Raw genomic sequence first — 16,238 nt, forward strand, 5'->3', positions numbered from 1 at the left:
ATTTTCCTCAACACATTAGCTAGTCTCATCAGCATTCAATCCCAGCACTTTAAGATTACAGGTTAATGAACACCGTAATAATGTCTGTAAATGAATAATCCACGACAAGGTTGCAAAGACGACGATGGTAAATGCTTTACGAAGGGTGAGAGGAAGAAGGAAGGATGCAACAAGTTCCTCTGTAACGCTGCCTCCAACTTCCGGCCAATCAGGATGAGTGAGTAGTTCCCACTAAATCAGCAATCTCAAACCAGGTTTTAAATGGTCAACAGCTAATGAAAAGTAGATATCCAAAACCGTGCAAATCTGCTTTTACGCTTATTGCATTTCGCTATTGTGTTCTGCATGCAGGATGTGAGTTTCGGGGCGAGTGTAAGGATATTGCCACTACTTGGAAAGAGGGCTGTATCACTTACACGTGTAAACTGGTTGCTAAGGGACCTAACTTTGTACAGACCAACATTGAGGAAATACACGGTATTGTTTTGTACAATTATCTTATAAATTTGATTTAAAAGATTGACAGAACCCTGCTTTTTCAATATTAAAGATGCAGAGCCAAATTAAAATTACATCAATTCACAAGGGCCAAGCCCTTTTTGCTACCAGTTTTGTTTTAAGAGATTTTGAAAGCAATATTTAAATAAAATTCATGATAGTCAAAAGTAATTTAAATAAGATAGACAATTTTACAACAAGATACAGAATATGATGTGTAATATCCTACAACAGGCAGAGATGTCTAAAACGACAAACAAGACAAAAACAAAAAGACATCGTCGGGAGTACCTGATTTCGTTTGACTGGCACATATCTAATCATGCTATCTCTGCTACAGGTTGTATTGGAGATGATGGCAAATGCTATGACATTGGTGACGAGCTCATTGAAGACTGTTCCAAGTTCACGTGTACCGCGGGAGGAGTTATGCAAGAATCAGATTTTGGTAAAGAAACCGAATAAACTTGAATGAACACTTGGAGACAACTCTTTCATATATAACACAATGGTATAACAGGGTTTTGTTCTCCTCTATAGGGTGTAAGGGATTTAACGGCCAGTGTATGAAACCTGGAGACAAGCTAGAGGTGGACTGTGTGAATTATGTCTGTGACGGACAGGCGAAGAGTATGGTGCCTGTAGAGAAAGGTACGGTAGAGCTCTTCCCTTGGACACAATGCTAAAATAATTTTTAGGTCTCTTAATTTTAAATTACAATGTCCATATGTTTTTCGAATTCTTCAATAATCTTTACCGTCATCTTTGTAGCTCTTTATCCTTTTACTTGTCAGACAAGCTGCTGATAATTCTTCAATACTATGGTATTTTAAATGACAACAGTTTCTTGACATGGTGAACTGTTAGCTTACACGATTACACTTACCAAAGGGGTCACCCAGCGGCACCACTGTTCTTACAATCTATATTACTATTCCCAAAGAGCTATTATGTTGATCTACGTTGATACAAAATGGTTGCAAGTCGTGTCTGTGTCTTTTCATCTGGGTAGGCCAATACTTATTTTGTGCGTATTCATAAACCATTCTAACAGCATGCGTCTGGAAGAACGGATGTAAACCTGTCGGGTCCAAGTGGTTTGACAAAGAGTCTTGTCGAGGCTACTCCTGTGTGCTGGACATAACAGACAACGACGTGAAGATTACTGAGAGAACTGTAGGTAAGTCATCAGTGACCATAAAACAAACTTTTCCCGCCAAGTTAGGGAGACAAAAATTATCATACATTATTAAAACTTTTTAATAACTAACTTGTTGTTTATTTAAGTCATGAATGCAGTATTTCGTCGTTATTGTAAGGTTGCAGTGTGTCCGGAGAGTGTAAGCGCTCCAGGACCTACCAGATGAAGGACTGTGTACAGTACAAGTGTACTACCAACGGTCAGCTGATCCCCAAGAAGATTGGGTGTGAGTGGGACGGGGAGTGCGCGGACCTAGGGATGTCCTGGACCCGGAACTGTACCCACTACAAGTGTGTCATCACCCAGGAAGGACCGGACTACATCCAAACGGAGGTCCAACAGCAGAGAGGTACGCGGGGTGTTCGGTTGTTCTTAATGCAAACAGAATCTAAAGCATGCAATTAATAGTTGATTCGACTGTTTCCTGTCGAAAACGCTAGTTTCATTTAATATATGAGACTGTATTTTTCACAGGCTGCTTTGACTCTCATGGAAAGTGTTATGAAGTCATGGATGAGGTCAGCTTTGGATGCAATAAATATCGATGCTCAATGGGAGGGAATCTGGATCTCATCGACTCAGGTACACTGTATAGGCTGTACGATTTAATTTCAAGTGTGAAACAACACCATGATAAACTTTAAAACTGCTGAAAAGGAGAATATGCATTTCGAATACAATTGTTTTTGAAACTATATACCAGGAACTTGATTGACTTTATGAACTGTCGCTAAATTTGGATTATCGGTTGGCATCTTTGTCACTACAATGTACATATTAGGCCGCACTTAAATGTTGAACAAAAACAAGAATTGTTCCTTTTCATCTCCATCCCCAAGAAATAAGTATTTATTTCTGTTGCCTTAAGGTTGCATGGACAGGTATGGGAGGTGTATGAAGCCCGGGGAGATCGTGGAGGAAGCCGATGGCTCCGAACATAAGTGTGTGTGTGACGGTAGCTCCTGTCTGGTCGTTGTTGAAGGTAAGTGTTTCCTGGAAGGTAAACGTTTGATTAAAACGCATCCCCAAAAGTGGATAGCTGTTTGGCTTAGTGTTGTGTTTATCAGATAGATGATTAAGAAATTGGGTCTTGTATTTCAGTTAAAGGATGCAGAATGAACAGTACGCTATACCCCTTCGGAGCCAGACTTCGGGACGGATGTACTGTGTACGAATGTCAGAATCGGGACAATTGTGGAAAGTTTGTCCCCGTTGAATGGGGTAAGTTCTTCACTACTACAAAGTATGGAAATATACGATATACACTGTATCCGATGTTTTTTTTCTATTTAAAATTTGCATACAATACAGTTTTCAAACGTACGTACTTTGGCCTATCGGTTTATTGTGACTGGGTTTTTTTATAACAAGGTTGTTACTGGGTGGATAGATGCTATGGACCAGGAGACAAATGGAAGTCAGATCGAGGCTGTTCTATTTTTACCTGCACAATGTACCAGAAATCAAATGGGGACGTCGACATGGTAGTAGCAAGAGACATCGGTAGGATGATGATTTAGAAGAGAACGAAAATATTTCTTGATTTTATCAGATTATAAAAAACTGCTTTGGATCAGCAATTTATCAGTATTTATATTTTTACAAAGGTTTTGTCACAAAAATTTTTGTTTAATAAGGCTTTTGTGAATTGTTTTGAATCAGGTTGCCCGTTTGAAGACGAATGTAAACAGAACAACGAGCAATGGAGAGATGGGTGTTTTGAGAAGAAGTGTAGAGTTCGAACTACCAAAGATAATTCCAAAGAGTCGTCCATCAAAATCGTGAGCGGAGGCAAGTCTGCATAGAACCGATTAAGTTACACTCTCTTCTCTCTCTCTGTTATTTCAGAATACTTTATTTGTACGACTCATAACAAACAGTATTTTATTACTTTGGTTTTATTTTTTTTCTCGATTTAAAATTAACACCTTTTGTCATCTATTTGTTGTTTTTATTCAAAATAAACATTATAATGTTTTTCCTGTAATTAAAAAAACAAAGAAGATACATACTTTCACATTCCTTTTTGCTTCTAAATCTCGAATAAGCATTAAAACTGCGTTCTTTTTAGCTCTGGGAGCGCAATACCAGCACGCCCTCTCTTTGTCTTATTTTTGGAGTAAATAGTAAGAATAAAGCCACGGTCCTATATTTATTTAACTGATGTAAGCTTTAGGGCTATCTCTCCACAGGCTGTCAGGAGGGGGTGGGTGACGGCATGATCTGCCACGCCGTGGGTAGCATCTGGGAGGAACATCACTATGACGGATGCTTCAAGAAACAATGCTACGTGGACCAAACCACTGGCAAATATACCACTACCACAGTGGGGGCAGGTAATCTATGGTCATTTTAACCAAAACACAAAATACAGTGTAGCTGAAAATTAATTAAATTTGTTAAAGAAGTCAGGTTTTTTTCTCAAATTACTTTAAAATTTCCTGATGTTTCTTCCGACAGCATGCCGGGACGCCTACGGCTCGTGTCGACCTATAGGCTCCTCAGGCTTCCACGCCTACGTCAATGGACAGCTCAGACAAGACTGTAAATGTTTGTCGGAAGGAGTCGGGGTGACTGGTGTTCGTTACACGTGTGGTGATATGGCCAACCCTTTCCAATGTGAAGGATGCTGATTGTTTTATATTTACCAAAATAAAACCAAAATACGTCATCTGTTATGTCATTTTCCCAAACATTTTGTATTAAATGGAATACTTGAGATAACCAGACCTTTTTGGCGCTAACGCTCAGTTGAAATTCTTTTTTTCTTAGAATGGACAAGTTTACAGCTAGGATAGCTTTGTTGGTCTGGTTGGTCAAATGTCTACCAATGTGGTGATCCACTGAGTGATGTTTTGATTCCTTTCTCGTGCATGATTGTCGAAATCTGACAAAGATTTAGTGCGTAACATAATGTTTTAATACGGTTTGTCACACCTATCTATCAGGCACGTAGCATCGTTTTTGAAAGTGATTTGGGGGGGGGGGGGGGCAGACTCATCCAAAAAATCTTGACAAGCAAAAAAAAAATTTAACTTTCCAAAACCCTAATTGGGGGGGGGGGGGTGTCAGTTTAATTTTTTTTGTTTGAGATAGACGCCATACTGTATATTTCTTCTTGATTATTATTTTAAAAATGACAAATGTATTCTGACCCTAAGTGTCGTCCTGTCGATGGAATGAGTGAGGTTCGTTGCTCAGAGTGTGAGTAACTGGGATGATTAAATGATGTAATTTTCATTCATTTTTATTATAATGAAACAAGGACCTAACTGATAGATCTTAAACGAACATTAAGGTTATAATAATTTTACATAAAGTAAAAAACCATACCGCATCATCGATGAAAATCATAATAAATTCGGTCGCTTCTTTTCTTATCCAATGTAGATTCGCGTTATCAAATCCAAACCGTTCAACATCTTTAACGCAAAAAAAGAGAAAACATCAAAAGATGATTTTAAACAAGATGCATTAAAGGGACTTGGACACGATTTGAGATCAAAAATTTTATTTTTATTTTTTATGTATAAAATGGTTTACTGGAGCATTTTAAATGATTGACCAAAATATTAAATGTTAAAGTCAAGTTACAAGCTAGATACAGAGGTAAGAATTGATAGTTATGTAAACAAAGCTCGAGTCTTATAGATGTTTACAAAAAATGTAATGTAGAATTTTACCATTTCTTAGACAAAATGACATGTAAGAAACAATTTAAACTAATTCAATATCTTCATAAATACTATTATCAACAAAAGAAAGATACATTTGATTGAAACTTACACCAATACAACACATATGTAAAAATGACTATATTCGAGCTTTGTTTACAAAACAAAGAATTATGAACTCTGTATCTTGCTTATAACTTGATATTTGAGTTTCAAATTTTGACATAGTATTATAAACTTCTATATTTATCAGTATAAACATTGAAAATGGGAAAACAAAATTTGAAAATCTTAGTCAAATCGTGTCCAAGTCCCTTTCAGTTATCGAAGCAGTTTACAAATACTGATGTTAAACAATACAATAACAATACATCCGTAAGGTCGTCTTCACTAGTCAAGGGTTTCTGATCAGCACCGCTCCTCACGAAGGCTAGCGAAAAGTAGAAAGGCAAAGTGTGATAAAGAACCACAACCACGACACTGGGAAGAAGACAGTAGTTATGATATTCCAGAAAAAGTGTGTCAGGTGTTCGAGAAAGGTTTGAATACGTTCTTTATTTGACTACTTATTTAATGTCTAAAACAAATGTAAATTTTGATTGTCTATGGTTTTGCTATATGTTAATCCTTGACTGGTTGATATATAGTATGTTAGTACATTTACTAGTATTTAGAGCTTTATAAACAAATGTGAAGACATTTTTCTACAAATCATCTTGTAACGAGAAATCAGGTCCTGACAATTATCAGGCTTCTTGTGTATAAGTAAGACGTGTTTCATTAAAAATATTTTTAATAATGTTTGTCATAAGTATTAGTTTAATTATTTTTGTTTGAGATAGACACCATTCTGAATACCTCATCTTGAACATTCACGCCATGGACCCGAAGTGTCGGTGTGTCGGTGGAATGAGTGAGGTTCGTTTGTCAGATTGTGAGTAACTGGGATGGTTAAAAAAATGTAATTTCATTAATGTTTATTATAATGAATGAGGGTTTTACCAATATTGGTCCCTGATTGATTATTAAATTTTAATAATTTAATCCGAGCAACAACAGCCTTGTTAGCCTTGACCCCCCCCCCCCCCCTTTGCGCCAACATTTGTTACAACGAGAGACATATTCTTATGGTTTGTAAGTCGTTTGGGTTTTTTTTTACAAATCGTTGTAAAATAAATATAGGTAAATTTTTACATCATTTGATAGCGAGCAATCAATTTTATCAATATCAAGAGATATGCAGCTTAAATTTAATTTGGCAAACGGATCTACGGACCTGGCTGTGGAAATCGGATAAATTGGGGGAGAGCACTTGTCAAATATAGATGTCAAGTTATATTTTACTTAAAATACGTTTGAGTGAAAAGAAGCCTTTTATTTCAATGGTGTTCTGCTAAAATTTATATCAAATTTTGAAGAAATTTAGACTTTAATGCATATTTCAGTTACATTTTTTGACATCTATTGAAATAGTTTTTTGACAACTCATTTGTAAAATTTAATATTTCAAACACAATATAAAAATGAATTCTTAACTAGGTCTCAACTATCTTCCTTGAACAATCTTCTTTTGGATTGTTAACATAACATCTCTAAATTAAATATGGCAGAAAGAATATTTCCGTATTTAGCAGATTAAGGTTTTTAAAAAGGTACACAGAACAACTCTTCGAAAAAAAACTGGATTCTGAAATATATATTTCAGTAGCCGCGGAAAAGAAAAAAATGACCGTGACATTAGCTTTTTGCAACTTAGAGAAGTAAATTAAATAACAACCAAAACCCAGACTCACTCCTTTGAAACAACTGATAACTTATGGTAATAGCGAGCGCAGCTCGCCGGCGCGCAGCGCCGGCGCGAAGCGAGCTCTACCGGCAAGGCGTGTGTGAATAGAAAATTCGGACTAGTTGCACATTCATTCAACGGATTTTTTTGGCGTCAGTAAATCGGACCAGTAATGCATCGTTTTAATCGTCCCAGTAGTTCCCTGTAATCATGGCAATTTTTATCACTTCACACTCTCACGAGAATCAGCAAGACAAATTTAGACAGTAAAAACAATAACGATGTAAGCGACATACAGTCAATGTTACCTCTAAAGTTCACCTCAGTACACTTTCAATCAAAAATAATCGTGTGACGTCACAAACGTTTACACATTGATCCGATATATTTTTTCGGAGTCAGTAAATTTTGACCCACAATTCATAGTACCAATGGTTTCCAACCTCACGTTCCAACATCACGTTCTCCCGAAAATCAAAGTAAAACCTTTGAAAAGCTTATAAGATGTGTAATTTTAAGAACATCATGCTTTTTAAGTAAATAAAACAGTATACTTCGCATACTTTTATTTCTCAGGGGAGTTTTAAAGAGTAAGACGACACTTAACCAACGTCAGCTTTGACGTCACAATAAGCACTGATAAGGGGAAAGTACTCTAATTGAAGTTATTGTAAATCTGCTGAAATGACCAAATCCTCTCAAAATCTTGCAAAGGCTAAGATAAAGAACAGCTGACGAATAAGGACATTTCTTCAGATACAGGAAACAGTTGTAAATCGCACTAATTTGGATGAATGCTCACAAATATTTTATTCACTATAATTACGGTAATTTCCTGAAACGTAACGTTATACGTAGCAGCGCCTTTTTTTAAAGGAGGTGGATGGCAGCCTCATCCAAAAAATCTTTGCAAGCAAAAAGAAAATAAATCATGAAAATTCTAATCCTTCAGCTCTTTAGCAGTTCAATGGTTTCTTTATTTTCACTTCCATTTATTACATGCGTTCTTTTAACATGATAAGCAAATATTTTTAAGCGTAAATTAAAAATAAAATTAAACATTAATTATTTTTTTAAGTGGAGGGGCAAATCCATGGTAAGTCGATTTTCTATGTATAAATTGACAAAAATGAAAAAAAAATAGCATGGGGGGGCTCTATGATGAGTCAAGTTTTATATGTAAGTTTAAGAAAAAATGTCTACTGCAAAAAAAAGGGGGAAATCAATCAATCAATCATAATCACAATCACTTTAAAAGAGGAGATGCAGTGCAATGAATATTTATATATTAAAATCTTTATTATTTAACAACATTGTATCTGAGATTAAACTATTGTTCTACATATAAATAAATAAATTATAACAAATCTTATAAACTATGAATAATGAAAATTTACTGAAAAATAGGTATGTTTTATTTTTTGGCATTCAAATTTCACGTTGTTAATTTTATTTTCTTAATTTATTATAATTCATTGTTTGATCACATGCTGTGCTCGCCCCAACGGTCGCACCGTAAAACATATTAAATTTTATTAATAAAATGTGCCTATGCATAACACTGAAACTGGAACAATATTCATAGTTAAATTCCAATGCCGATTATCATATTTCTTTCCAATAATAAAATTTACAAGTTGTTATCGATGTGTGGGACTGGGTTAAATTATTAGGACAATTAGGTACCCTTTCTATTTTATATATGAGCTAGCCCTGTTGGAAAAAGTATCTCCTCTCGACTTTCCCATGGTACGAGTTATTCACCGATAACCGACACACAACGCCACCTGGCGAGCTTATTGACAAACAAAATAATAGCGGCTTCAACACATGTAAAGTCTGATGGAAAAGTGAAAATAGAGGCACAACGGTAAACCATGGCAGCTGGACCAATAGCGGAGCGTAATCAGGGTCTGTACTTCATCTATATTTATGATAATACTGCATTTTAAAAACAAAACCCTTATACGTGGCTAAAACGTTGCGGAACTCGAATTATCTCAGGTTAAAAATGTGCTTGATAAGAGGAGTATTTGTTATGGTGAAAAACATTTGTTATAGAATTTAACAATCTTAAATTAACATAATTTGGTATTTAAATTGTAGATGCAACTGTTTACGTGGGCAGTTTGGATGACAAAGTGACTGAAGCAATATTATGGGAGTTATTTTTACAGGCTGGGCCGGTTGGTAAGTTAAGTTAAGGAATGTGATAGAATGTCCATTCTCTCAAGGACGTATATAATATACGTCCCTGATTCACTAGACAAAGTACTTTAAACCACATTAAAGCCTTATTCGATACTGTGTTCCAGATTTTTTGTGGAGCACATTTTCCAAATAGTGTTGGGGTATATTCGTTTGCTACCTTTAGAACTGGTCCAGGATATCTCCAGCGTCTACTATACTCTGTCCTGAGTTTTTGTTTCCACCACTTTTTGCTTGATATTTCAATAGTAGTAAATACCTTTGTGCTCAAACTACGTTCATCCACTAATATGAAAAATGTCCAGATTATCTGTTTTGAAACGCCCCCTCTACCGCTTCAGGTTTCAATACACATCCTAAAATTGAAAGTTTACGGAGATTTTGCATTGCATCAGCCATTAATAAGCGCGGATGATAATGTTAAAAAATTGTGCAATGTATTTCGAGTGTATTCCGAATAGAGAAAAGATGTAAACATTTCCCATTACAAATCTCCGTAAGAAAATTGTTTTCGTTCCTGTGAAATTTTATGAGTGAAAAGGGATGATTCTTCAATGACGATATCTTGGATATATTCCCTTTCATCGATTTCAATTGTATTTCTCTCACAGGTATGTGTATTTTTATTAAAAATCATCAAAAATTGATGGAAGCAATAACTTGGGACAGACTATAGCTATTTGGAAAGTAGAAAATAGAGATCTACCGGACATCTCCATACTGCAAACTAGCAAATTAGGATTACTCTTGGAGCTCTCCAATCGATCAAACAAATACACCCTTGGTCTGGATGGATAATTTTTTACTTAATATGTAAAGTATAAAAGGATGGGAGAAAAATTATGGACCAGACCAGGCCCACTAAATCTCTAGTCAGGCCTCTGTGAATAGAGCTATCTGGCCTTGGCAATTGAATCAGTCTGATCATTGCAATCCTCCCTTGCATAAAACTCAGTGCTGTCCATTAGTTATGTTTGCCAACTTTGCTGTCACATACCTACTTATTCGAATAGATAGGTATCTATTCTAATCGAAGATACAAATTTAGACTTGACAGATGTCAATTAATGCATCGTTTTAGTAATACCACACACTAATGAATGTTTGAAATTACGCAGAGGAAGAAATTAATATCATAATGTTAAAATTACATATTTGCTAAAAGTAAAATATTCTTCCTCCTTTCTAAGCCATGAGATTCATTAGGGCCAGAGCTTATACCCATTTTCTGTGGTGTTATGTAGATGAGAGTCATAGAAATTCCCCTGGATGGGACACCTTTCAAAGGTTAACCCCCAGTGTATACCGGTTTTTATTTTCAGTCCTTGCCCAAAAACACAACACATATCATTGAGTGCTCACAACAGCATTTCAACCAGTGATCTTTTAGTTTCGGGCAAAAAGCCAATGACCACTATGCCATGAGCTCAATTTTTTAAATAAATATTGTTCATAGGCACTTAAAGATGGCCTTATCAATGATGCATGTAAGTCTTATGTATAGTACACACTTTATTCAACCATGATTTGATCAAAAGTGGTGGATGCATTTTTGACCCAACTTTGGGGATGGTGGTAATTCATAAGTACACACTATACAGTAGACTTATGATAGTTAAAGGGCTCTCAAAGTTTATAATTGGGGGGCTTCATTACCCTATATGGTTCTTACTATGGGGGCTCAGTGTGTCAACCAACCAACCTTGTGTGTTTGCTGTAGTGGAACAGAAGTTCAGAATTGACTCAGTCTTAATTTGATAATCTTTCCAATCTCAGCTAATGTGATTCTTAAAAGTCTTAGAAATAGAAAGCATAAAATGTTGTGAATACGCTATCTGATGATGCTTGCATATTATTATCACAAATTATGACAATTAAAAATCATAGTCAAAAAGATTGAAAACTTATCCTGTCATTTTATGGATGTTGTGAGCTGGTTTATCACTTGTCTATTGTAAAATAAACTTGTCTCAAACAAAAGTAGGTTTACAGTTTTCTATTAGTGGATGAGATGTACATGTAGGACTGCCAGACAGTCCTCCTATCTTACACAACCCTCTCTTCTACCGATATCCTACACCCGGTCATTGTACAGTGACAATCATTTCATTCTTGACTTGCATTATTGTAAAGTTGGTTTATTTATGAATAACATGTTTTTTTCCCTGACAGTGAATGTCCACATGCCAAAAGATAGAGTGACACAGTCGCACCAGGGGTATGGATTTGTGGAGTTCATGGGAGAAGAAGATGCAGATTACGCAATCAAAATAATGAACATGATTAAACTGTATGGAAAACCTATCAGAGTCAACAAGGTAAAGAGTGTACCATTCTCTCATTTCAACATTTGTTACTTCTAGAGAAATTTTTTAATGTTAAATTAAAAAGTATGTGTTACCTGCTTCTAAATTTCTAATGACAATCTTTTAAATGTTAAATTATTTAAAAAGTATGGGTTTCTTGTATTAATGTGATTTAAGATAAATTGGGGTAGAAATATTGATCCTAAGAGATTTAGTGAATAAGTACACTGATTACTTTAGCGTTAAATTGAAAAGTATGGTTTGATTCACAATGATGTTATTATATCATCATTGCAGGCCTCAGCTCACCAGAAGAACTTGGACGTAGGTGCTAACATCTTCATTGGGAACCTGGACCCTGAAGTAGATGAAAAGTTGCTGTATGATACATTCAGTGCATTCGGAGTTATTCTGCAGACACCAAAGGTTTGGCAAATTCTTGCTTTATTTGTCCTAAAGTAATTTTCCATCATTTTTTTAGCAGAGAGTACCAGGATCACCTGCATGCTGCCTTACTAATAATGTCAATTTTTTTGTGGTTGTTTACAGATTATGAGAGACCCAGACACAGGTAACTCCAAGGGTTATGCCTTCATCAACTTTGCCAGTTTTGAGGCAGCAGATGCAGCCCTAGAGGCCATGAATGGACAATTTTTATGTAACAGAGCGATCTCCATCTCGTTTGCCTTCAAGAAAGACTCCAAAGGAGAGAGACATGGCTCAGCAGCAGGTATGAAATTCTGTCATTGCTTGAAAAAGACTGATTAAGCACCCTTACAGTTTTATGAAAATTTTATTCTTAATTAATGTCAGTTTTAAAATATATATTAATACAATGTATCAGTGAATTTGAATTTTTAAGATTTCACATTTATACCATTTAATGTGCAAGTTTGCATAATTAAAACCAAGATGTTTTTGAAATATGATCATTGTAACATGAGAAACAGTACTTAAAAGTAAATTAAAATCATTGCGTGTTGTAATTAACATTTTTAATTAGTTGTAAATTCTGTTTGTCTGATTTGTCTGACTTTCTTGAATAATACTTGGTAGATACTGTTTATTTTTTGGGTGATTAATTTCCAGTTTAATTCTAATTTCAGAAAGATTTATGGCCAAACAGAATCCTTTGTCCCTCACTGATCGGCCTCATCAGCTGTTTGCAGATGCCCCTCCCCCTCCTCAGCAGCCTCCCACACCAATGGCTCCCTCATCTCTGGCCCCTCCCCCTCCTCCCCCGTCAATGGGTGGAATGTCATCAATGCCAGGTAAGTGTAAGGCCTCTTGATAGGTTACGTACAAAGTCTAGATGTTGCCTCTAATTTCATTGATATGTTGCCTTGATAGCCGTCTCTGGTTATTATGATCTTCCATTCCTGGTATACAGTATTGTGAGAGTGCTACATTATTGCAGGAGGTGTGTTTTTACCATCTTTGCAAGTGAATAGTTTATATAATCAAGTTGTATAATTTTTGTTTATGAAGTCTTTCATTACACAAAGTGCCATTAGCAATTGAAAGGTTTGTAATCGTACGATGCTAAAAATTCTGATGAGAATTTGGATTTTATCACACTGTGAAACATTAAAAAAATAAAGTCTAACCTTGTCAGTTTTGTAATATTATGAGTACATACATTGCTAAATGACACAGAGAACTAAGGGTTCTCCACATACTGGGGAAGTTCTGCATACAAACCTGACCTTCTAAATTACTTAAAGATATGGATTTCTCGCATACGTTCGACTTGAAATGACAAAAAAATTCAATTTGGGGGAAAACATCAATTTTTGAAATTTTATTCATGAAAATAAAAGTCTCTGCAGTATTCAAACTCGGGATGATCTATGGAAGCTACATCCATTGTGTCACAGAGATAGATAACAAGTTCTGACGATATAAACTGTTTCACAATGTGTTCAAATTTCCATGTTGTGACGTACCATCATAAAAAGTAGAAGTCACGGGGTGTCGAGAATTCTGAACACACTTCTGATGAGGACAGTGTCCTGCTTATTTGTTGTATAAGGTATCCTTAGAATAGATATGTGCAATATCCAGGATTTTGTATGTGACACTTCTCCCTGTTTATCTGGTAGATTCATAGCAAACTGTTTCTGGAGACTTTTTGAAATTTCTTTATTAAGTAGGGTTTGTAATTGAATTATGGTTGAAGGAAGAGAATTCCCTTAAATTTTCTGTAGTTGAGTTTCAATGTTAGTTTATGAATCAGTGATGCATGGATAAATCTTGTTTGACTGCACACTTTTAGAATGTCTCCTGGAAACATGCCTCCAAAGATGACCATGAAATAATTGCGATATTTTTCATATCAATCATTAATGTTGCATTTTCCTGTCTGTTTTGTACAGATGCCTCCTGGAATCACGCCTCCAATGATGTCCATTAAATAATTGTGATATTTGTCAAATCCATCATTTATGTTTTTCTGTACGTTTTGTAGGGATGCCCCCTGGAAACATGCCGCCTCCAATGATGTCCATGCAGCAGCCCATGCCTCCCCCTCCCATGCCCCCACCCATGGGCAACCCCCAGTACCCTCCTCAACACGGTAAGACTGCTCCATTACAGAGATCATTACACTAAGATCATTACAATCATGTTAGAATATTCTTTCCACCAAAATGGAGTGGTATTAGTACCAATTAAATAAGGGGGAAAAGTATAGAAGTAGAAAATTAAGTATTTTCTATTATATTAACAGATGACATTTATTTTTAAGATCAACAATTTTTTTTTTCAATGATCAACAGCGGATTCTTCTTTTTTTAGATGGAACAAGTAATCATTGTATAACAAATTAATTTTTTAACTCATCTCTGTTTATATTTTTTTTGATATTTTGAGCCAATACTCACTGACAGGATTTCTATACTTTGGGTTTCATTTTGTTTTCTCCTCATCTTTGATTTTAATGAAGTGAAAAAATTTAGTTTACTCCTTATGAAAGTAATATGATAAAGTGTAAAGTTTGAAGCTAGAAAGTTATTGATAATGTTAAGTCAGAGTGAAGTTTTCTGTTACAGGTCAGATGCCGTACCCCCCTCCCCCCAGATCTGGACACCCGGGAATGCCTCCCTCGGCAAGCGGTCACTCTCAGGCTCCCCCTCCCCCTCCCTCATCACAATCAGGTCAGTAAAAGCTGGTCATCAAGTAGTTAAATGTGATTGAGTGATTACTTATTGGGGCAATAAATGTTCTTCCTATTTATCTTTGATGAAGATATGTTCATTGCATAATGATTTGAATAGACATACAAGAAGATCTTTAAATTGTCTTGAACATATCAAATTTTTATTGCAATAACAATTTTCAATGTTTCAATGAGTAAAGTGCCAAGGTATGTTTTTTTAAGTTTATGTCATAAAATGTGGGTGTTTTTTTTGCAGGATCACAGATGCCCCCTCCTCCAGGTGTTCCAGGGATGGGCATGCCCCCTCCCCCTCCTGGTATGAGACCACCCCCTGGTTGGCGACCTCCTCCAGGAATGAGGGGCCCTCCGCCGCCTATGTATGGTAAGTAAGAGATGCTTTGACTGTATTCTCAGAGGCTGAAGGTAACATTCAGGTAATCTTTGTCATCAGTGTCTTGCTTTATTGTTAAGAATACAGAATCATAGAAATATTATCATTATGGGATTCAATCTATTGTGATGGATTTAGACTGATCCTTTACAAAAACCATATACATGTATTGAATATAAAAAGGAAACATCTGTAAAATCATTTTATTAAAACCGATTTCCTTTTAATCTACCGTTATGTACCTTGTAACTAAAGACTCGTTCTACTCTCTAAAACTTACAAATTAGTGCAGTGATTTTTGATATGGAGAGTATTTTACTTTTTAGGTCGACCCCCACCTCCAGGGATGAGACCCCCGCCTCCCGGTATGAGGGGACCACCCCCTCCCCCAGGCATGAATCGCCAGGCCCCACCCCCACCCAGACAGCCCCCACCCCCTGCTCCTCCTGCCTCAAGAAGTTACTGAGTGACCCTCTTAAAGGAACCATTGTGGAAACAGCATCCAAGGATCAAGAGAACATTTTGGGGGGTGGAGAAACTTTCAGGGGTGTGTTGGAAGTTATAATGTGCAAGTACATTAACATCATGATCATTTCATCGGTCAATAAAGCAGTGTTTTCATATCATGTTCATATATCATGTTAAAACATGTCTATGTTTCATTGAGGAGCTTCAAGTTCAGATCATGAATGATTTCTTGTTCTGTACATGTAAAGAAAATACCATTTTAAATAAATTAATGAAACAACAATTATTTTCTTTCTTGTTTGTAAAATAAATGTATGTGTACATGAAAGATTGTCTTTCTGTAATGTAAAACTGTTTTTTTCTAAATACAGTTCAGAAATGAAGAAATAATCCTAAGTGAAAACAAGAAATTGAGTTGTCATTAAGACACTAGTATTGTGATTTAGTTGTGTATTACTGCAAGCATTACCTCATGTGCCTTGGTGTATCAAAATCATTAGAAATTGAACATGCATCATGATGTTCAGAATTTATTTTTTTTTTAAACAT

General features: G+C 35.8%; 2 protein-coding genes across 2 annotated transcripts in view; both read left to right on the forward strand.

Moving 5' to 3' along the window:
* Positions 1-4,370, forward strand: part of LOC128190598 (extracellular matrix protein A-like) — a 55,767-nt gene extending 51,397 nt beyond the window's left edge. The window contains exons 29-41 of the mRNA XM_052862711.1: positions 110-217; positions 352-477; positions 839-946; positions 1,039-1,149; positions 1,553-1,678; positions 1,818-2,048; positions 2,174-2,281; positions 2,568-2,681; positions 2,801-2,920; positions 3,071-3,202; positions 3,362-3,490; positions 3,892-4,035; positions 4,160-4,370. Coding sequence (XP_052718671.1) covers positions 110-217; positions 352-477; positions 839-946; positions 1,039-1,149; positions 1,553-1,678; positions 1,818-2,048; positions 2,174-2,281; positions 2,568-2,681; positions 2,801-2,920; positions 3,071-3,202; positions 3,362-3,490; positions 3,892-4,035; positions 4,160-4,332 — 1,730 coding nt within the window. The 3' untranslated portion in view covers positions 4,333-4,370. The remainder of the gene's footprint in view (positions 1-109; positions 218-351; positions 478-838; positions 947-1,038; positions 1,150-1,552; positions 1,679-1,817; positions 2,049-2,173; positions 2,282-2,567; positions 2,682-2,800; positions 2,921-3,070; positions 3,203-3,361; positions 3,491-3,891; positions 4,036-4,159) is intronic.
* Positions 4,371-8,910: 4,540 nt separating this feature from the next.
* LOC128190607 (splicing factor 3B subunit 4-like) lies at positions 8,911-15,824 on the forward strand. The gene is made up of 10 exons (XM_052862724.1): positions 8,911-9,070; positions 9,266-9,349; positions 11,540-11,685; positions 11,971-12,099; positions 12,223-12,403; positions 12,780-12,944; positions 14,141-14,248; positions 14,724-14,828; positions 15,087-15,212; positions 15,548-15,824. Exons 1-10 carry the CDS (start codon positions 9,037-9,039, stop codon positions 15,685-15,687), a joined length of 1,218 nt encoding a protein of 405 aa, XP_052718684.1. The 5' UTR covers positions 8,911-9,036; the 3' UTR covers positions 15,688-15,824.
* Positions 15,825-16,238: the final 414 nt, after the last annotated feature.

Source organism: Crassostrea angulata, chromosome 6, assembly GCF_025612915.1.
Source record: "Crassostrea angulata isolate pt1a10 chromosome 6, ASM2561291v2, whole genome shotgun sequence".
Classification (NCBI taxonomy): Eukaryota; Metazoa; Mollusca; class Bivalvia; order Ostreida; family Ostreidae; genus Magallana; species Magallana angulata.

Bases quoted from the DNA above. Each gene is read 5' to 3' on its own strand.
- LOC128190607 (XM_052862724.1), top strand. From the start codon at position 9,037: ATGGCAGCTGGACCAATAGCGGAGCGTAATCAGG. The intron at 12,100-12,222 runs GTTTGGCAAATT...GGTTGTTTACAG, and splicing joins TTATTCTGCAGACACCAAAG to ATTATGAGAGACCCAGACAC. The intron at 12,404-12,779 runs GTATGAAATTCT...TTCTAATTTCAG, and splicing joins GAGACATGGCTCAGCAGCAG to AAAGATTTATGGCCAAACAG.